The sequence below is a fragment of the Hyaena hyaena genome, unplaced genomic scaffold, assembly GCF_003009895.1.
Source record: "Hyaena hyaena isolate Hyena2069 unplaced genomic scaffold, ASM300989v1 scaffold_44, whole genome shotgun sequence".
Lineage (NCBI taxonomy): Eukaryota > Metazoa > Chordata > Mammalia > Carnivora > Hyaenidae > Hyaena > Hyaena hyaena.
Genome location: NW_024080676.1, coordinates 351,703 through 373,926, shown reverse-complemented (window position 1 = coordinate 373,926; position 22,224 = coordinate 351,703). Strand labels below are relative to the sequence as shown.

General features: G+C 40.4%; 1 protein-coding gene across 1 annotated transcript in view; it reads right to left on the bottom strand.

Moving 5' to 3' along the window:
- The window catches only part of TNKS2 (tankyrase 2), a 67,810-nt gene extending 54,805 nt beyond the window's left edge, over positions 1-13,005 (bottom strand). The window contains exon 1 of the mRNA XM_039230219.1: positions 12,567-13,005. Coding sequence (XP_039086150.1) covers positions 12,567-12,765 — 199 coding nt within the window. The 5' untranslated portion in view covers positions 12,766-13,005. The remainder of the gene's footprint in view (positions 1-12,566) is intronic.
- Between the last annotated feature and the right edge of the window lie 9,219 nt (positions 13,006-22,224).

Below are 22,224 nucleotides of genomic sequence, written 5' to 3'. Positions count from 1 at the left end.
AAAAAAAAAAAGGAAAAGAATTTCAGGCATATGTTAAAGAAGATGGAGAGGTTACACATGAGTCCTGGGAGACGGAGAGAAGCCCCTTCTCACTCATCTAAAGATTTACCCCAAAATTCTTTTTTCTAAAAAAAATTTTAAAATTTGTTTTTGTGAGAATGCAAGTAGGAGAGGGGCAGATGGAGGGGGGACAGAGTATCCAAAGCAGGCTCAACGCTGAAAGGCTGCTAGCAGTAAGCCCAACATGGGGCTCGAACTCACGAACCACAAGATCATGACCTGAGCTTTCGAAGTCAGACACTCAACTGACTCAGCCACCCAGGTGACCCTTACCCAAATATTCTTAAAACCACCAACCCTGAATACAGTCTTTCTAAAACCAGGGTGGGAGGAGCAGTAGTAGGGTGTCTGGGTGTCTCAGTAGTCGGTCCGACTCTTAATTTCTGCTCAGGTCATGGTCTCACAGTTTCAGGAGTTTGAGCCCTGCGTGGGCTCTGAGCTGACAGTGTGAATTCTGCCTGAGATTCTCCTTATTTCTTTGCCCTTCCCCTGGTTGCACTCTCTCTCAAAATAAATAAGTAAACTTAAAAAAAAAAAAAGCAGCAGTAGAATCTTTTTAAGGTGTATGCCTGAGGCTGGCCTAGTTGCAGCTGATGTAAGAATTAGATGGCTGGAAAGATTAACTGGATTCTTTGTTTTGTTTTGTTTCAATATTGCTAGGCTCCATGTCACAAAGATAAGTATCTGTGTATCTCTGATTCTCCCTATTCTCAAAGAGCTCACAATTTAAGATGTGAAGAAACTAAAAGAGGCAATAATTTCAATCCAATATAACAATACAGAGATCATGAAGAAAAGGAGGAGAGGAGAGGTGGGTGGGGAAGGATCTAAGCAAGGGAAGAGCATTGCAGTCCAAGCAGAAGAGACAAAATGTACACAGATATGGCTGCATGAAAGAGCAAATCATTGGGGCGCCTGGGTGGCTTAGTCGGTTAAGCGTCCGACTTTCGCTTAGGTCATGATCTCGCGGTTCGTGGGTTCGAGCCCCGCGTCGGGCTCTGTGCTGACTGCCGGCTCAGAGCCTGGAGCCTGTTTCAGTCTGTGACTCCCTCTCTCTCTGACCCTCCCCTGCTCACGCTGTCTCTCTCTCTCTCTCCTAGAAATAAATAAATTAAAAAAAACCTTAAAAATAAAAAAATAAAAAAAATAAAAAAAAAAAAGAAAGAGCAAATCATTCAGAATAGGATACAGAATACCAATTAGGCAGATGCCAGATGAGGAAAAGTCTTTTATGTTCTGCTAAGGTGGCATCTGGACTTTGTCTTATGGAATGGTGTTTTCAAAACTGTTTTACGGTGGGTTTTAATGGAATCTTTGGCCCTTAAAAAAATTGAGATACAACACTGACAAATAATATGTTTTAGGTGTATAACACAGCAATCCAGTATTTTTATATATTGTCAAATGAACACCACATTAAGTCTAGTTAACATCCATCACCACACATAAATACAAATTTTCTTTTAAGATCTACTCTCTTAGCAACTTTCAAATATACAGTGATTTAAATAGTCAGCATACTGTACATTACATCCCCAGTACTTATTTATTATGTAACTGGAAGCTTTTATCTTTGGACCACCTTCACTGATTCACCCGCCCCTTCACCTCCCACTTTTGACAACTACCAATCTGTTCTATGAGTGTTTTTTGTTTTTTTTTGGTAAGATTTCACACATAAGTGAGAGATCACACAGAATTTCTTTCTTTTACTTAGCATAATGCCCTCAAGGTCAACCCATGTTACAAATGGCAAGATTTCATTCTTATGGTTGAATAATATTCCATTAAATATACATATACCACATTTCCTTCATCCATTGACACTTAGGTTGCTTCAGGTCTTGACTATTATAAATTATGCTGCAAACAACAGAAAGGAGAAGAGGGTGCATGTATCTTTTTGGGCTTACAATTCCTAACGAAATCTTACAAAATTCCAATATATGGCATGATCATTGCAAAAATATCCCAACGCCTGGTAAATAATTGGCACTCACAGAGTTGCAAATTAACTGAATTCAATTTAATAATACAATTCAGGTTGAGTCCTCCTTCTTGAAAAGCCCTTACAAAGACCCAAAGGAAATTATCTCTGTATTACTAAGCTTCCTCTTAGAAACAGTATGAAAAATACTGCTACATTAAGAGTGGTTATTGAAGGATAAGCAAGTACCTTCCAGAGTTTAAAAACAACAAAAAACCAGTTTTGCATTTTCCTTTTAAAAAATCTACTAATATCCCAGAAATCAACTCCTATCAGTACTTATTTTATTCGTTGAAAGCAGAATAATAATTTAACTACAAATCTTTCCCAACTTATGATGGGGTTATATCCTGATAAACCCATTTAATTGAAAATACTGTATGTCCAAAATGCACTTGACACATTTAGCCCACTGAACATCAATCACAGCTTAGCCTAGCCCACCTTAAACATGCTTAGGATATTTACATATTAACTTAAAGTTGGGCAGAATCATCTAACACAAAGCCTATTTTATAATAAAGTGTTGGGTGTCTCACATAATTTATCGGATACTAATAGGGAGAGTGAGTAACAGAATGGTTTTATGTGTATGGGTTGTTTATGCTGGCGATCACAGGATTACAGTAGGCTGACTGGGAGCTGCAGCTCAATGCCTCTGCCAGCTCAGCACACGATCAAAATTCAAAATTTGATGTATGGATTCTACTGAACGCATAATACTTTCGCACCATTGTAAAACTGTGCAATCTGAAGTCAAACCATCAACAGTTGGGACACCTGTAGTTCCTTTCTCATGGCTGGTTAAGTTGGCTCTAATTTTTTCTACTGGGCACGACATTGCCAGGAATAAGTAAAGAGACAGGAGAGCACCTGGTAACTCCTTTAATCTGGGGAAAGAGTAGAAGGAAGGGGGTGATTATCATATCTCTGAGAAAACAAAACAGGTTTCGTGGGATAAGGTCATTTGGATTCGGAAATGCTTCGCTTTTGGAACAAATGCCAAGTAGAAAGCTCTGAAGATCTTGAACTCAGGAAACTGGTATGAGCTGGAGCTGTGACCATCAAAATGGCGTTTGAAGCTAGTTTTCTACCTGTTTTGATGAAGTGTACTTTCTGTCAAAAATTAATTCCTTTTCACCTTATACTTTAGTCCCTTCTCAAAGTCCATGTTTTCTCCCCACTCCCAACAATCTCTCCATCTCTACTAGATCATTCCTGATCGTATATAAACACGTTCTGTACCTTCCATTTTACAAAAAATATTCTCCCTAAATTCAAATTTCCATTTTTCTGCTCCACTTCATAATCAAATCTCTAAAGGCTGCTACCAATTTTGTCTCTCATTCACTCCTCTTCCAAATCCAATCTGGATTCTGCTTCTTCTTTACAACTCCTTTCATCAAGGTTACTTAAAATCTCCATGTTGCCAAATCCAAGGGATATATGTCCGTATTTATTTGACTGGACCTCTCAACAACTTTTGGCAACTGATTACTCCCTTCCTTTCTGAAACAGTCTCTCCAAAACTTCCATTTCATCACATACTACTGGTTTTCCTCCTGTCTCATCCATTCATTCAACAAATGATTACGGAATATCTACTACATGAAGACACTTTGTTGGTGCCTGGGACTTGCTAGTGAATGAGAGACCAAATCCATGCCTGTGAGGAACTTCTATACTGTGGAGGTGAGGCAGATGAGCAATACATGCAAAAAAATAATTATGTTAAAAGGTAATTAGAGGGGCACCTGGATGGCTCAGTTGGTTAAGCACTTGACTTCAGCTCAGGTCATGATCTCACGGTTTGTGGGTTCGAGCCCCTCATCGGGCTCTGTGCTGACAGCCAGCTCAGAGCCTGGAGCCTGCTTCAGATTCTGTGCCTCCCTCTCTCTCTGGCCCTCCCCTGCTCACGACGTCTCTCTCTCAGAAATAAATAAAACATTAAAAGGTAAAATTAAAATAAAACAAAAAAGGTAATTAGAAAAAGAGCAGACAGCATTGCTCCTCATCAGGGAAATACAAATCAAAACCACACTGAGATACCACCTCACGCCAGTCAGAGTGGCTAAAATGAGCAAATCAGAGGACTCTAAATGCTGGTGAGGATGTGGAGAAACGGGCACCCTCCTACACTGTTGGTGGGAATGTAAACTGGTACAGCCCCTCTGGAAAACAGTGTGGAGGTTCCTCAGGAAACTAACAATAGAACTCCCCTATGACCCAGCAATAGCACTGCTAGGAATTTACCCAAGGGATACAGAAATGCTGAGGCATAGGAGCACATGTACCCCAGTGTTCATAGCAGCACTCTCCACAATAGCTAAAACATGGAAAGAGCCTAAGTGTCCATCAACAGATGAATGGATCAAGAAGATGTGGTTTATCTATACGATGGAATACTACATGGCAATGAGAAACAATGAAATCTGGCCATGTGTAGCAACATGGATGGACCTTGAGGGTGTTATGCTGAGCGAAATAAGTCAGGCAGAGAAGGACAAATATCATATGTGTGCACGTATAGGAGGACTAGGAGGAACTTAACAGAGGACCAACCGGGAGAAGAAGGGGGGAAATGGTGGGGGAAAGGGAGAGAGGCAAACCATGAGAGACTCTTGAATGCTGACAAAAACTGAGGACTGATGGATGTGGGGGGGAGGGGGGATGGGCATGGAGGAGGGCACTTGTGGGGATGAGCACTGGGTGTTATGTGGAAACTAATTTGACAATAAACTATTTGTAAAAAAAAAAAATAAATAAATAAATAAAACACTATTTGCCATCAAAAAAAAAAAAAAAAAGAAAAAGAAAAAGAGCAGAATAAGGAGTGACCAGGGCATGTGTATGGAGGTGGGTTGTAAAGCTGAATAAGGTCACCACAGGTGGTAGTGGTCTGGATTTTTAGAAAAATTTTCTTAACATTTATTTTGGGGGGGGGGCATAGAGAGGGGGACAAGGCATCTGAAGCAGACTCTAGTAGGCTCCTGGCAGTCAGCACAGACCTTGATGGGGGGCTCGAACTCTTCAACTGTGAGATTACGACCTGAGCCGAAACTGGATGCTTAATCAACTGAGCCACACAGGTGTCCCTTTGTTGTTGTAATTTAAATCCAAGTTAGTTAACATATAGTGTAATAATGATTTCAGGAATAAAATTTAGTGATTCATCACTTACCTATAACACCAAGTGCTCATTCCAACAAGTGTCCTCCTTTTACTGAAAATTTTTTTAAAAAATGTTTAGAAAGAGAGAGAGAGAGAGAGAGAGAGAGAGAGAGAGCACACACAGCAGAGGGGCAGAGAGAGAGGGAGACACAGAATCCAAAGCAGGCTCCTAGCTTTCAGCATAGAGTCTGACACGGGGCTCAAACTCACGAACCGTGAGATCATGACCTGAGCCAAAGTCAGATGCTTACCCAAATGGGGGACCCCGGTGCCCCAACAATTGCCCTGCTTAATGACCATCACCCATTTAGCTCATCTCTCCACCCAACACCTCTCCAGCAACCCTCAGTGTGTTCTCTGTATTTAACAGTCTCTTATGATTTCTCTCTCTCTCTCTGTTTTTATCTTATTTTTGCTCTCCTTCCCCTATGTTCATCTGTTTTGTTTCTTAAATTCCACATATGAGTGAAATCATGTATTTGTCTCTGACTCATTTTGGTTAGCATAATACATGCTAGTTTCATCCACATTGTTGCAAATGACAAGATTTCATTCTTTTTGATCGCCGAGTAATATTTCATTATATGTATATACCACATCTTCTTTATCCATTCGTCAGCTGATGGGCTCTTTTCATAATTTGGCTATTATCAATAGTGCTGCTATAACCATAGGTATTGTTGTGATGGTGGCATTTGATCAAAGACTTGAAAAAGAGGCAATTAGCCTTACTGCTAACAGTAAGGCCAGAGTGACTGGAGCTGAGTGAGAAAGCAGTAGCAGGGTAGGAGATGAGGTTAGAATTAACAAGGGCCAGAAAGACAGGCTTAAGGACCACTCTAAGAATCTGATGGCAACTGTCAGAGTAATTAGGGCTGATTCTGAGTACTCTGAAGACAGAGGAAGTATAGTTTCTTCATGGATCGGATGTGGGGTGAAGGCAGGGGTAAAAAGGTGAACGAGAGAGAAGTCATAGATGATGTTAAGGTTTCTGAACTGAGAAACAGAGGTATGGAGCTGGCACCAATTCAGATGAGGAAGGCTGAAGACAAAACAGGTCTGTGGTAGAAGAGGAGTTCAAGTCTTGGATGGTCCTATCTACCCTAAGGCCTTCTTGCTTCTTTCACCCAATTTCTAAATGGCAGCATTCCTCAAGACTCAGTTCTCTATTATATACACTGTCTATTTTATAATTATGGAACAGCACTCATCTTCAAACACTGCTCTACATTTGAGATACTGATGAAATCAGGGGTGCCTGGATGGCTCAACTGGTTAAGCGTCCAACTCTTGATGTTGGCTCAGGTCACCATCTCATGGTTCATGAGTTCCAGCCCTGTGTTTGGGATTCTCTCTCCACCCCCTCCCTCTTAAAATAAACATTACAAACAAAAGAAAGAAAATACTAATGAAATTATACTTGAGTTTGAATTCACTAAAAAGTATTGACAGTGAAACACTGCAGACTTACTTGGAGAGTAAATCTGCTGATCAATAAACTGTGTCACTTAATCATAGGTATTGTATCCTGTTCATTTCTGTTTACTGACCAAAGCCAGTATCTGGCATATAACAGGACTTAATAAACATGTTTAGTGCATTGTCTAATACTTTGTTGCAACGGTAAGTAAATGACCCTCACAGAGAGTATGGAGTTGATGATTTGTGACTATTAAGAAGTCTATTCAATTTCTTTCTTGTCAAACTGCACTACTATCTAGGTGCCATCAGTTCCAGAACTATTGCCAAAGTAGTACTGTCAGAACTATTATCAGAGTAGTATTGTCAATACTACTGTATTGTTAACAGTACCTTATTTTGCTACCATACTAAAACATGCTTTCAGAGAATGGCTTCCAAAGTTTTTGGAATGGCATTCCACGGTATTGTGGAAGTCACAACAGAAAAATCAGTTTGGATGCTTAGGCAAATTCACCAAGGGCTACCCCTTCTCCTTTTTTTACGGTCCAAAGGTGGGATGGGCCATTGATATAACTGGTCCAATACAAAATGACAGTGATATCCCTCTGTCCTGCTAGTCTAAAGGTAGGCTGGTCTCCTGTAGGGCTTTGCCAGAAGGAAAAGCTCAGAAACAGAAAACGTCAACAAGGCTATGAAAGAGAGAAGGCTCTTGTGGTCTGGGAGTTGGGAATGTATAATCAAGCAGCTTTCAGCTTTGACTTACATAGCCAGGACTCTTACCAAATTTTTCTGAGGGATGTCATTTTAAATCTCTCATTTACTACTGACTTTAGTTTATTAAGATCCAGAAAACGTATTTTTCACATATATTTTAGAATGAGGAATACAAGGAAAAAGGCTCTGCCCAGCTCAACTTGGGATAGATCTACTACTTCTCTGGTCAGACTAGGAGAAACTTGGAAAAGAATGCCATAGCCATTGGGTTGATCAAATCCTGATAATCTGAATGGGCAAGTACTGAAACAAGTACTCCAAACTAGTTATTGAAGTTGATCTCTAAGTCCAGCAAGATCTGAAGAAAGAAGTATAGCTCAAGTCTTGATAATAAACTGGGAGATCTGGTAAGTCAAAAAAGATTCTAAGTTTTGTTTGTTTTCTTTTTAAAAAATGTTTATTTAGTAATTTCGAGGGAGAGAGACAGGGTGAGCAGAGGAGCAGAGAGAGGGAGAGAGAGAATCCCAAGCAGTCTCCATACTGCCATTGAGGAACTCAATGCGGGGCTTGATCGCATGAGCTGCGAGATCATGACTGGAGCTCAAATCAAGAGCTGGACACAACCGACTGAGTCACCCAGGGGTCCTCTGAATTCTTAAATAGACTGGTCTTTATTTCAGATTCGAGATTTTTACTGATGTAGGATTTAATCATCTCCCACGGCAAAAAAAAAAAAACAAAAAAAAACAAAAAAAACAATCCTAGAAACAATCTATAATTCTAGTTCTAGGGGCACCTGGGTGGCTCAGGCAGCTGAGCATCCGACATTGGCTCAGGTCATGATCTCATGGTTTGTGAGTTCAAGGGTGTATCTCCCATAATTGTGACATTAGCCTACAGCCAAGAATGGGAAATGTTATTAAAATGTTTTGGGGGGTCTTCAACAGCACCATTTTGGGAAAGGATATGAATGGCAATCACAAAGGCTATTATCTTGGTAGCTGAGTTGTTAAAACCTTCAATTGGGGTAAACATTCCACTTTCTTCAGATTCTGACCTGTTGGTCCAGTTGCCCACCCTATGCAGGAATCCTTTCTACATTTCCGAAAGATGCCAACCCAACCACTGTTTGGACACTTCCAGCCAATTCCACAGTTAAACAGATTGTTAAAGTCAGTCTGACTCCTTGTAACCTTTCACCTACTGGCCTTGGTTTTGATTGCCCAAGTCACAGAAGTCATATCCAATATCCATTTCACTTTTCTACTTGTCTTCTACATTACGTGAGAACAGTAACATTGTCTAACCTTAGTCTTCTTTCATCCCTAAAGTAACTCTAGTTTTCGTATGTTACTTTTATAATAATTTCCAGATGCTCTAATTCCACTACTGTCCTCTGAATAAAAAAACCAAACTGAACCAAAAAATAATAAAATAAAACAAACAACCCTTTAAGATGCAATTCACAAAACTGAATATAAGAACTGAAATTGAGTCTGACTAGTCCACTGCAGATGGCTGAGTAGCACACAAAGTGATACCTTGTTTAGCTAAAGCTCTATAATGCACGCTCTTTTCCACTTGTCATTCCCCAATAACATATAAATATGTACCTCATCTCTTTCCACCATCTCTATTCCTGAATTCTTTAAACCTAATAAATGGGGGCGCCTGGGTGGCTTAGTCGGTTAAGCGTCCGACTTTCGCTTAGGTCATGATCTCGCGGTTCGTGGGTTCGAGCCCCGCGTCGGGCTCTGTGCTGACTGCCAGCTCAGAGCCTGGAGCCTGTTTCAGTCTGTGACTCCCTCTCTCTCTGACCCTCCCCTGCTCACACTGTCTCTCTCTCTGTCTCCTAGAAATAAATAAAACATTAAAAAATATATATATATTTAAACCTAATAAATGATTTTACATATTTCTCTACTGAATGATACCTCTCTGCACACCCCAAAGACCCAAGCCATGGGATGCTATCCCCACCCCCAACCCCATTCTAAGATGCTACAGCATGCTATGTACTTCTTTGGCTATGACAAACAACATGACTTTTTCTGAAAGTTTGTCTCTCTTCATTTTTCAGAAATAAATTCAGAGAACCAATCTCCTGTACTGAAATCTGTTTTCTAGGGGATTACAGTGTCAAGAATTTCAGATGTTATTGCTTTTAGCAAAATCAGAGCTGCAGTCTCCCTAACATCAACTTGCCTCTACAAGTTTTCTGATGTAGTACAAAAAAGTCATTCATATCCTTTGTGCGTGGTGGGGGATTGAAGAGGAAACAATTTTTCTCATAAGAAATGGCTTCTTAAAGCATATTTATCTAGAAGAAATGCAACCTTGTTTAATAAAAAAATCACCTAATAGAAGAAAAGTTCCTATTTATGTTATTTTTCATTAAAAGAAAAACTTAACTCCTTTGTGGTTGGAAATTCTTTATAACTACATATTTAAGATGAAATGATACATCAAAATTTTTCTTTAAAAAGAAATTTTTTTTTTTTTTTTTTGGTGAGAGAGACAGAATGCAGGTAGTGGAGAACAGAGAGAGAGGGAGATATAGAATCTGAAGCAGGCTCCAGGCCCCAAGCTGTCAGCACAGAGCCCAATACAGGGCTCAAACCCCTAAGTGGTGAGATCATGACCTGAGTTGAAGTTGGACGCTAAACCGACTGAGCCATATGAACTTTTTTCTAAACTGTTCTTCTATCATGATTCATTTCCTTGGTCTACAGAGATCTCTCATTCTTATTCCCTGGACATAAGGAAGAAAAAAAAGATAAAAATGTGTCCCCTTCCCCCTTTACGTGGCTAAAAAAATTTTTTTCCCCTGGGCTGCTGGATAGCTCCGTTGGTTAAACTACACATAAGTCCAGCTCATAATCTCAGCTCAGGTCTTGATCTCAGAGTTGTGAGTTCAAGTCCCTCATTGGGCTCTGTGCTGGGGATGAAGCCTACTTAAAAAAAAAATTCTTTTTTTCTCCCCTTGTACCTTACTCTCTAATGTACAAACACAAGAAACTACTTGGTCAGGCAGTTATAGTCCCCATACCTATAATGAGCTTCCGAAGGCATGTGTACATGCCCATCAACATGACTGACAGCTCCTGTCTACAAAAGATTATTAAATGTATTTTCCACATGTAAGAGTAAGTGCAGCTGGATACATTTACTTAAAAATTAAAATGGGTTCTGGGTTGCCTGGGCAGCTCAGTCAGTTAAGTGTCTGACTCTCGATGTCTGGCAGAAGTCACAATCTCACGGTTGGTGGGATCCAGCAGGGAACCTGCTTGAGATTCTCTCTGTCCCTACCCTGTTTACGCTCTCTTTCTCTCTCAAAATAAATACAAATTAAAAACAAATAAACATAAAACAAATTCTCTCATTAATAACTCAGACTGAATTTACAAAGCTAATTTTTGAAAAAAAGTTTCTTACATGCCTGGGTTTAAATACAGGGCTTTTCGCGCCCTGGTTTAATGTACACCACAATTTTTATTCTATTTTTGTCCTTTTGTACCTTAAATTCTTAGTCATGTAACTTGCACCAGATAATTTGAGTAAATAGTGAGATAGGTTAGTTCCTAAAAAGTTTTTTATTTCAGTCTGAGCCACAAGAAATCAATGTAAAAAAGTACTTTGAAATGTTGAGACAGAACCGAGGGTGGGATGGTGGGGGAGGAACAGAATCAATAAGAAAAGCTAATCCCATAACCTCTAAATATTACTATTTTCAGATATGAACTCACTAATACACCAAATTCTTGAAAGGTAGCAACTAAGATCTTGCTTGGTTATTTTTATCCCATAGATCAAGTGAACAGAATCTAAGTAACACTACTCTTTGGATTACTTATCAGTTGGTTACGAGTTTGCCAAATCAGTTTAAATGCTGACTACAGGGCCAAACAGGACAATCCTAATTAGCTGAGAAAAGCCTAAAATTTTAGGCAAAATGGCAAACAGGTGAGATCTGACTTCAGTAGCTTTCTCCTTTTCCTTTCTGCTGCCCACAGGCAGTTTCTAGTTCTCCCACCAAACCTTCCTCTTAAAAAGACTCCCCAAAAGGAACCCAACAAAGTTATAACTGATAAAGAAAGCATACCTCCTAGTAGTATTTCAATTTTAAAACAGGGACAAGTTAAAGCAAACACATCAGGTAAAAGCAATGTCTGTGAACAAGGAAATTTTCCTTACACTCCTCGCTCATCATGCCTACTCTACAAGAGAATGCTTTAAAACTTACCCTTCGGCTTTTTCAAGAAATTATTTTAAACCACGTGATCCAAAATAAAAACACCAATATTATCCTAAGTATGAGAACCCACTCCCATTTTCAGTCAAGCATGGCTCACTTGAGGATATACAGTTATGACCTCTCCTTGAAGTGAAAAGTTTAAATGCTTTATGGAAATAAACTGCGTGTCTCATCTCTGGTTCTTTTAAATTCTTCAATTAAACCTAATGCACTTATAAAGGCAATTTAGTAAATATTAAAGAAAAGTGATTCAAACGATCTAAAATCAGAATGAGGCGACGTTAGTTAGTCCCAACTTCGATTTTAGATGCAAGCTAAAAGTACCTGTACCATCTTTCCCCTCATCCTACCACTTTCCACCCCAACGTGTGTGCGTATGTAGCAGCCACTACCCACCCGCACCCAGCCCAAGTCAGATCTCAGGTTTCCCAAACTTGACTATGTCCAGTTCGAGCCTCTCCAGAAACTTGCTAATGAGGTACTATCCTGATAAACCCCCTAACACTAATATATCAATGGTTAATTACACTACTCCTCCCGAATTACACCCTTGCATTTTACAAAGGCCTTTAAGACCTTAATCCAAAGGATTTGTAAGAGTTATAGTGGAACTTGCAAGAACCACAGATTTTGGAGAGTAACTGGCCTTTCAGAACGCAAAGTCTACTAGGTCCCCTACTCTTTCCTGCGCCTGGAAGCCTTCCAGAGTAGCAAGACCGGAAGTTGGTACAGGTATTGTTGATACAAAACAAAGCAAAACAAAAAAAAAAAAAATCCGGGGAGCGGGGCACGCTCGCCCCCTAGCCCCAAGTCCTCGCCTCGGTCCCCAATCGATGAGAGCGAGACTAGCACCGGAGTCCTACGGGGGAAAAACCGGGAGCAGAGGACCGGAGTGTCTGGTTTCAGGCCTGAGAGCCCGGGTGCGCAGGTGGGGCGAGGCGAGGAGGTCCCGGTTACCTGCGGCGAAGTGGAGCGGGGTGGATTTCCTGCCCGCCGTGTCGCGGCTGTTCACCTTCTCGGGGGTCACTAGCCTTTTGACTCGCTCCACGTCCCCGTTGCGGCACGCCTCGAACAGCTCGCGGGCAGCCGGCTCCACAGCCTCGGCCGCCGCGCCCGCGCAGGCCGCGCCCCCGCCGGCACAGCGGCGGCCCGACATGATCCTGGCCGCCGCCGCCGCCAGCAGCAGCGCCAGCAACGGCAGCAGGAGCCCCGGCCCTGCGAGCAAGAGGGCGAGGCCCCCCGGAGGAGACGCGCTCAGGGCCCGGGCCGCTCGGCTCCCTGCTGTCACCGGGGTCGGCGCAGTCCCATGGCCGCGCTGCCGCGCGCCCCTCGCTCGGCCCGGCGACCCCCGGCTGCCCCGCGGCGGCGGAGGCAGCGCGAACCCGCCGTTCGAGCCCCGAAGCGACGCGGCGGCGGAAGCTGGCAAGGCCCCTCCTGCCAGCTCCGCGGAGCCCTGGGAGGGCACGTGACCTGCTGCCGCGCGTGCGCAGTGGTCCGAGACCGGCCCGGCAGGTTTCTGCGAGCGGGACGGCGCGGAGGGGTTTGTGGGAAATCTGAGTCGAGAACTTCTGGCGGCGGGAGGAGAAGGGGCTTCGTCCCACCGCCATCTTTGCGATGGGTTTTGCTGAAATCGAATGGTTCTTCTTCTTGCTTTTTTTTTTTTTTGTAGGCATGGTTTTCCTGAGCTGAATTTCCTAATATTATTACACTGAAAAGAGCTCTTGAAAGCTTTCCCCCGATCTTGCATTTTTTTTTTTGAATTCTTAGTCTCCAGTTTTCAGTTTCCACAATCCCTTTCTCCTGCGGGGGAATTTCTTTTCTGTTTACTGTCTGTTCCCTTTCCCTACAACTGCTATTTTGTTGCTTATTGTAAGTCATTTTTCAAAAACGAATGAGTTGCTTTCCACTTCATGGGAAGTTTGGAGGAGCTGCCCCAAGTTCATTTAAAGGAAATTAGGAAAGCGATGAAAGTTTGTTCCTTTTTAAATTAATTATTGAGAGGGAGGGCTCTAGTTAATTACAGTTCCATAATTATTAGCTCAGAACTAACTAACGGGCCCATACGTAAATCAATATTGCACTTATTTGAAGGAGTTGTGGATACACTGGATATTTGCACGGCTGACAAAATTTAATGATTTGCAATATATTATATATATATGTATATATATGCCACCGAGGCAAGAAAAGCGCATTGATAATTGTCACAGTAGTGATCTAGCTACATGACTGGGAGTTCAATCGGTTGAGGCTCTGACACTGAGTTTGGTTGGGGTCATTCATGATCCCACGGTCTTAGGATGGAGCTCTGCCTAGGGGTTCTTTGCTGATAGCACAGAGCCTGCTTGGGATTCTCTCTCGCTCTCTGTCTCTCTCAAAATTAAAAAAAAAAAAAAGGCAGTGATCTAGCTATTTATCTTTCCCTACTCCGTGCCCTGGCCTCTGGGAACTTCTGAAAGTAAGATAGGCTTACATGAAATGATACATGTTGACCTTTGGCATGCTAACAAGCATTTTTCCCCCTGCGGTCTTTAACTTCTTAACTAGTTTTTCAGGAAATTCAATTTCTGTTAGGGAATGTTGACTCACTACTGTGCAAGAAGATAGAAGATATGCATTTTTAGGAAGAAACATTTTTATACATGTATAAGTTACATAGTTCTATATAAAGAATATATTTAGTATAAGTTTAAATTATGTTGCATATTAATAAAATGAATGTCCATGAATGCATCTAAGAACAATGACACCAATACTATTGCATCTATCTTTTTACCCCCTTTTCATCCATCTGCCAAATGTATTCCTAATTTTATTATTCCCTACTTACTGATTTGTTCTTATTAATCCCATCTCTCAACAACACATTGTTTGTATCTCTCAACAACATATTGTTCAGTTTTACTTGTTTTGGAGCTTTATAAAAATGTCAGTCTTGGGGCACCTGGGTTGCTTAATCAGCCGACACTGATCTCGGCTCAGGTCATCATCTCACTGTTGATGGGGCTCTGCACTGATGGCTGGGAGCCTGCTTGGGATTCTTTCTCTCCTTCTCTCTGCCCCTCCCCTGCTTATGCTCTCTTTCTCAAAATAAATAAACTTAAAAAATTTTTTAAAGAAAAAATTTAAAATGTCAGTCTTTGTGGTCTTTTTTTCACTTAAGGATATGTTTGTAAGTCTCACACATTCATTTTCATTGCTTTATAGAGTTGCCTTGTAGGAATACATCACAAATTTACAATTTTATGGGCCACTAAGTTTGCTTCCAATTTTTGTTATTATGAACATTCTTACACATTCTCTTGGTATGCATGTGCAAGAATTAATGAAAGGTTTCCAAACGCTTTCACCATTACTCAGCGTAAGAAATGCAGTTGGTGTCTTCAACCAGTAAACTCACATATATAAAACAAAAGTTTCACAAAATAATAAAACAACATTCACTTCTCCAGTGCTAATTGTGACTTTCAGTAAATGGATTACAGAACTCACAAATGAGTGTGGACTCAAGGTTTAAAAAGCACTGCAGGAACCGACTACCTAGGAATGGAATTACTGAGTCTTAGGGAAAATGAATATTCACTTCACAAGGTAATTCCAGATTGTTTTTCAAAAGAGATTGTTAATAATTTACACGCCCACCAGCAGCATGTGTTTTTTAAAATCTCTGTTCGCATCAATTCTTGGTATTGTCAGATTAACTTTTCCAATAAATGTAGTGGATGTATATGGTATCTCAAAAAGGTCTTAGTCTACATTTTAAAAAAACCGAATGTTCATTAGGAAAATGCAAATCAAAACCACAGTTAGGATGACTCCTATCGAAAACCCAGAAAATAATAAGTGCTGGTGAAGACGTGGAGAGATTTTATAATTCTTTTTTTTTTAAATATTTTTATTTATTTCTAGGATAGAGAGAGAGAGACAGCGTGAGCAGGGGAGAGTCAGAGAGAGAGGGAGTCACAGACTGAAACAGGCTCCAGGCTCCGAGCTGGCAGTCACTACAGAGCCCGACGCGGGGCTCGAACCCACGAACCGCGAGGTCATGACCTGAGCGAAAGTCGGACGCTTAACCGACTAAGCCACCCAGGCGCCCCGAGATTTTATAATTCTTTTTTTTTTTTTAATATTTTTTATTTATTTCTAGGAGAGAGAGAGAGAGAGAGACAGCGTGAGCAGGGGAGTGTCAGAGAGAGAGGGAGTCACAGACTGAAACAGGCTCCAGGCTCTGAGCTGGCAGTCAGCACAGAGCCCGACGCGGGGCTCGAACCCACGAACCGCGAGATCATGACCCACGAGAAAGTCGGACGTTTAACCGACTACGCCACCCAGGCGCCCCAAGAGATTTTATAATTCTTGTGCACTGTTGGTGGGACTATAAAATGGTACAACTACCGTGGAAAACAGTATGGTGTTTCCTCAAAAAATTTAAAATCACACTCCCCTGTGATCCAGTAATCCTTCTTGCATATATAGACAAGAATTGAAAGCAGGCTCACTAAGAGATATTTGCACACCCATGTTCACAGCAGCTTTATTCACAATAGCCAGGAGGTGGAAACAACTTGTGTGTTCACAAACAGAGGAATGGATAAACAAAATGGGTATAAATGTATAATAGAATATTACTCCGTTTTTTTTTAAAAAAAGAAGGAATTCCTGTCCTCTGCTGTAACATGGATGAAGCTTGAGGACAAATGGAATAAGCTGGTTACAAAAAGGACAAATACTGTATGATTCCATTTATATGAAATGTACTAGTTTACAGGGCTGCTATATTAAAATGCCACAGAAGGAGGGTGTATGTTTCTATACCTTAGAGAAAATCAGTAGAAAACATAATTTTAAAGTCTGTTGTGGACAATTTCAAATATACACAAAAATAAGGAGAATAATGCACTCCCATGTATCCATTACCCAGCTTCAACAATTGTCACTGTTTTGCCATTCTTCTTTCATCTCTTCCCTCATTTGTAAAATAAACTATTTAAAATGATTTTTATTAATTTCTAAACAAGCAAAACATCATGTCACTTTACCAGTAAATATTTAAATGTTTCTAATACATAAAGGTCTTATTTTTTTTTTTACCATAATGAACACCATTTAAACATATTAACCTAACCAAATTAACATCAATACCTTAGTGTCATCTAATATTCAGCCCATATTAAAATGTCTTCAGGTGCTTTAAAAATGTTTTTTTTACAGTAGTTTGATAAGCCATATTTTTAAAAAAGGCACTTATGATAGCAATAAAACTAGAATGTGCAAGACCTATATGAAGGAGACTATAAAACTTTACTGAAATTCATTAAAGAAGACCTAAATAAATGGAGAGATATGCCATGTTCAAGGATGGGAAGATTCAATATCCTCAACATAGTAATTCTTCCCAAATTGATGTATAAATTCAAAGCAAGTCTCATCAAAATCCCACTGGGGTTTTCAAGGAACTCAAGATGGATTCCAAAATGTATAAATGGGAGATCAAATCTCAAAAATAAAATAAAATAAAATAAAAACAAAGAAGAGTTAGGTGGGAGATTTGCCTACCTGATATCAAAGTTTACTACCAAGTTGTACTAAGATAGTATTGTAGGATGTGTTATGATGTAATGGAGGAGGAATATTTAAATCAATCAATGGAATGAAATATAGTCCAGAAATAGACTCACGAATATATGAAGGCTTGAAGTGGTGCTGCAGCTCTCATCTGAAAGGAGGGAGTTCTTAATAAATGGTGACAGGACAATGCGAATATACTTAACACTAATGAACTATACATTTAAAAATGATGAAGATGATTTAAAAATGCAAATAAAGTTGTGTATCTTTTCATATGTTTACAGCCTATTTGTATTTACTCTTCATTAAATGCTTATTTATATCTTTAGCCCATTTTCTATTGGGTTGTTTGCCTTTTACTATTGAGTTGTGGGCATTCTTTATACATTCTGGATACTAAACATTTGTCAGTGTTGAAGCTATCTTCTCCCAGTTCATAGTTTGCTAGTTTACTTTCCGTAAGAAAAGATGTCTCAATTTTAATATAGTTGAATTATGAATATTTTCATCTACTTTGGGTCCTTGTGTGTGTTTAAGAAAATTTTGCTTATCTCAGGATGGAAAACATATCCTTTATTTTCTTCTAAAAGTGAAAATTTTCGCCTTTTACACTTATGTCCTTAATCTTTCTGGGCTTGATTTTGGAGTATGGTATAAGACAGGTATTCAATACCTTTTATTTTTTTCATAGAACAGCAAATTGATTGTTGATATTTAGATTTAATGCTGCAATGCGTTAAGGTTTGGGGGGGTTGGGGGATAGGGTAAAATGTATTTTGCACATGGGATGGATGTGAGTTTAGGGGAGCCCGAGGGCAGACCATACACACTGAGTTGAATAGTATCGCCTCTAAACTCACGTGCAATTTGAACCTCAGTACGTGACCTTATTTGGAAATAGGGTCTTTGCTGATGTAATTAAGTTGAGGTCAGACCGGATTAAGATGGGCCATAACTACAATCACTAGAGCCCTTGCAAGAAAGATGAGGACACATAGGTACAGACACGCAGGGACAAAGTCATATGAGGATTGCTGGCGATCGTCAGTAGCTAGAAGAAGCACGGAAATTTCTTCCCTAGAATGTTTCAGAGAAAGCATGGCCCTGCTGAGACCTTGACTTCAAACTTCCTGCTTCCAGGATTATGAGACAATAAATTTCCGTTATTATAAGCCACCTAGTTTGTGGTACTTAGTTACAGCAGTCCTGGGAAATTAACACAGAGAGCCACTGATGGTTGTAAGAAATCCTTGTCAGACATAGGTGTGTGTAGGATTGGAAGTTCACAAGATCATGGTAGACTGGGCAGTAGGTTGGTCAAATGAACAAGTGGTGAGGGAACTAAAAAGAGTTCCTAAGTGACCTCTGCTCAAGTCTGACGTTGCAGGAGCTTGGGAACGAGATAGCCACCGCAGAATGATTTAGTGAGAAAGCTTTGGCTTGGCATTTAACTTGCTACCTAACGGGAACTGATTATATGCCCATTTACTTTTCATCTGTGTATTCCTTTGAATTTCTCTGGATAAATAGGGATGGTATTTTGAGTTTTCAATGTCTACGGTATTTTCAGCTATTTTATGTTCAAGACAAAAATATCCATCACATTTTGTTATTGCTAAACCAATAGAAATATATCCTCATCATATTTTGTAAAAACAAAAACCAAAACAAACACACAAAAACCTTTTATATTTTTTCCCAAAGTTTGTTACTGAAAGTTTGAAAAATGGAGGCTAGCAAAAGGGAAAAATATGTTAACAAAGGTTAACACACATGTACTTATGTTAATGTTTGTGTCACAATTTGAGTTCCTTGGGAAGCTGACTCTGAGATGGAGATTAGTGTGCAAGACATTTATTAGGGAGTGGTCTTTGTTGGGGAGGCAAATGAAACAGAATTGGGTAGAGGGAGAAAGTTGAACTGAGATGCAGTCCCAATCAACCAACGTGATGACAAACTCTGTATCTGGGATTGCCCTTCAAAACTGTCTCAAGTTTGGGCAAGGGGAACAGATATGTCTGCCTCCTGCACTGATCAGTTACAGGATATGAGCTACCTTTGGAAGGAGGTATGATCTTGGGCCAATGTTCTTCAGGCAAAACAATCCCCAAAGAAAGCTGAGAGCCGACGGCTGTCTTCCTGCAGCACTTGCAGCAGCTGAGGGACTAAGCCCTCCATTTCTAGAGAGGGATCTTGGTAGCAGATGCATCATCTACCACACGTAGCTACAGAAAATTGAGCTAATCATATAACAGTTCATGGGTGCTATGGACTGAATGGGTCTCCACCAAAACTCATATGTTGAAGCCCTAATCCCCAGTGTAAAGGTTTTTGGATGTGGAGCCTTTGGGACATAACCAGGCCATGAGGATGGAGTCCTCACAATGGGATTTGTGCCCTCAGAAGAAATACGAGAAAGGTGATCTCTCCACCATGTGAAGATCCAGCAAGAAGGTGGCCATCTGCAAACCAAAAATAGGGCTTTCATCGGACATGAATCTGCATCCAGAACTATGAGAAATATTTGTTTCTTGTTTCACATATTTATTTTTCTCATTCATTTCTGGACAAAATAGTCCAATGAAAAGTGCTATATTTTAAATGTATATTTTATCATAGGACACACTAATTACAGTTGGGATTTAGAGACCATCATATGCTTGATTTAAAAAAATTGGGATGCCTAGGTGGCTCAGTCAATTAAGCGTCTGACTCTTGATCTCTGCTCAGGTCATGATCTCAGGGTTGATAAGATTGAACTCCACATTGGGCTCTGTGCTGACAGCTTGGACCCTGCTTGGGATTCTCACCTTCTCTCTGCCCCTCCCCTGCTCCTGCTCATGCACGTGCTCAATTTCTCTCTCTCTCTCTCTCTTTCTCAGTAAATAATAATTTAGAAAAAAGATAAACTCTCTTATTCAGCAGTCAAACTTCCCGAATGATAATCAATAGCTTTACTGAAGGGGGAGGTCTAAAACTCTGTGGTTAAAACTTCTACTTCTATTTAGTATGATAGAGTAACTTATGGCAGAATAATGCATCCTTTAAGAATAACTAGAGAAGTTAAATTTAAAAAAACGTTGGGTATAGGGATGCTGATAAGGCAACTTAGAACTTGACAGGTCAAAATTCTGATCAGGGGAAAACCATGGAGGGCTGAACTAACATCCTGCTGTTACATTTTTCCATGGGGGAATTTCACAATTACAGTCTCAAGGAATGTGGCTGAAAACCCCTAAGAGTCTTGGGGGAAGGGCTGCAGCTGGAAGGCAGAGAAACCATCAGAGCTTTTCGTAATTCTGTGGATCTACAGAGACTGAAGGCTGGCCAGGCAGAAAACCAAGCCCCATTGGTTAGGTTTTTTCCAAGCCATTTTGATGAATTCTGAAGCTGCAAAGTGTAGAGGGCAAGAAGCTGGGAGAAGCTTTCTGAAAAGCAGAGTGGAGTTTTTGGCCAACCCCGACTACTAAAGAATCAAGGATTACAGTTCAAGGTGTGTAGAGTCCCAACCTACAGTCTGGGTGGTTCCCCGAGGCCCCCCCGCTGTCCCCTCCCCCCCATGACCTGTGAGGATGATGAAGAGGTAGAAAAAGCCTTTAGGAAAACTGCAGCCTGATACTGAGTCATCTCATTCCTGAGTAGATTAAGGTGATGGGCCCTAACTCTACCTGCCTAGAAGAGTAAATGGAGAACATTTCTTGGAGATTCTCTCATCACCCAGAGCTTCTGTAAATTTTCAAACAATATCTGACTGTCAATCAAAAAAGTATCAAGCATACCAAGAAATAGTACGAAGTGACCAAAAAAGAAGAGAAAGATCACATAGGTGATTCAGAATTATAGATATCAGCCAAATTTTAAATATAACTTTGATGAATATATATATGAAAATAGAGATGACGGAGAAAATAGATTAAGAAAAAGAATCTCAGCAGACACAAATGGGACATAGTGAACAGGTCTGACATACATGTAATTGAGGATCCAGCAGACTAAGAGAAAAAGGGAAAATAGGGGCACCTGGGTGGCTCATCGGCTTAGTGTCTGACTTCAGCTCAGGTCATGATCTCACAGTTAGTGAGTTCAGCCTCCCCCCACCCCCCATGTCAAGCTTTGTGCTGACAGCTCAGAGCCTGGTGCCTGGTTTGAATTCTGTGTCTCCCTGTCTCTCTGCCCCTCCCCAATTGTGCTCTCTCTCTCTCTCTCTCTCAAAAAATACACATTAAAAAAATTTTTTTTTAAAAAGTGGGAAAAGAGTAAATGCTCCAAGGTGGAAAAAGGAAATGCAGAAAGATAATGAAGGGGAATGAAAAAGCTAAAAATATGGGTAAATATGAATGGATTTTGACTGTACAAAATAATAATCATGCTCTCTACAATTTAAAATATGTAGAATTAATGTACAATAACAATAACACAAAAGGCAGGAAATGCTAAATGGAGCTAAAGTGTTCTAAAGTCCTAGCATTGTCAGGGAAGTACTAAAAGTAATAGTTAATTTAAGGCTGTGTAGTGGCTTAAATTGTGTTCTTCCAAAAAGATACAGGGGAATTCGTAGCTTTATTATTTTTTTTAACTTATTTTGAGAGAGAGAACGAGAGAGTGCAAGCTTGGGAGAAGGGCAGAAAAAGAGAGAGAAAGATAGAAAGAGAATCCCAACTAGGCTCTGCGCCACCAGCCAGTAGCTGGATGTGGGACATGGGTCTTGAACCCACGAACTGTGAGATCATGACCTGAGCAGAAACCAAGAGTTGGCCGCTGAACCGACTGAGCCATTCAGGTGCCCCAGAAATCTGTGACTGAAAATGAAGAAAGACTGGAAATGAAGTATTTAAATATTCACCTTGAAAATTTAGAAAAACAACAGCAAGATATATCTATGAAAGTAAGAAGAAGTAATTAAAGATGTGAGCAGAAGTTAATTCAATAGAGAACAAATGCATAGTAGAGAAAAATGACAAGCCCAAAAGCTGGGTCTTCCAAAAAGACTAGTAAATTTGAGAGACCTTTAGCAAAGAAAGTCAAGGAAAAAAGATAAAGCACAAAA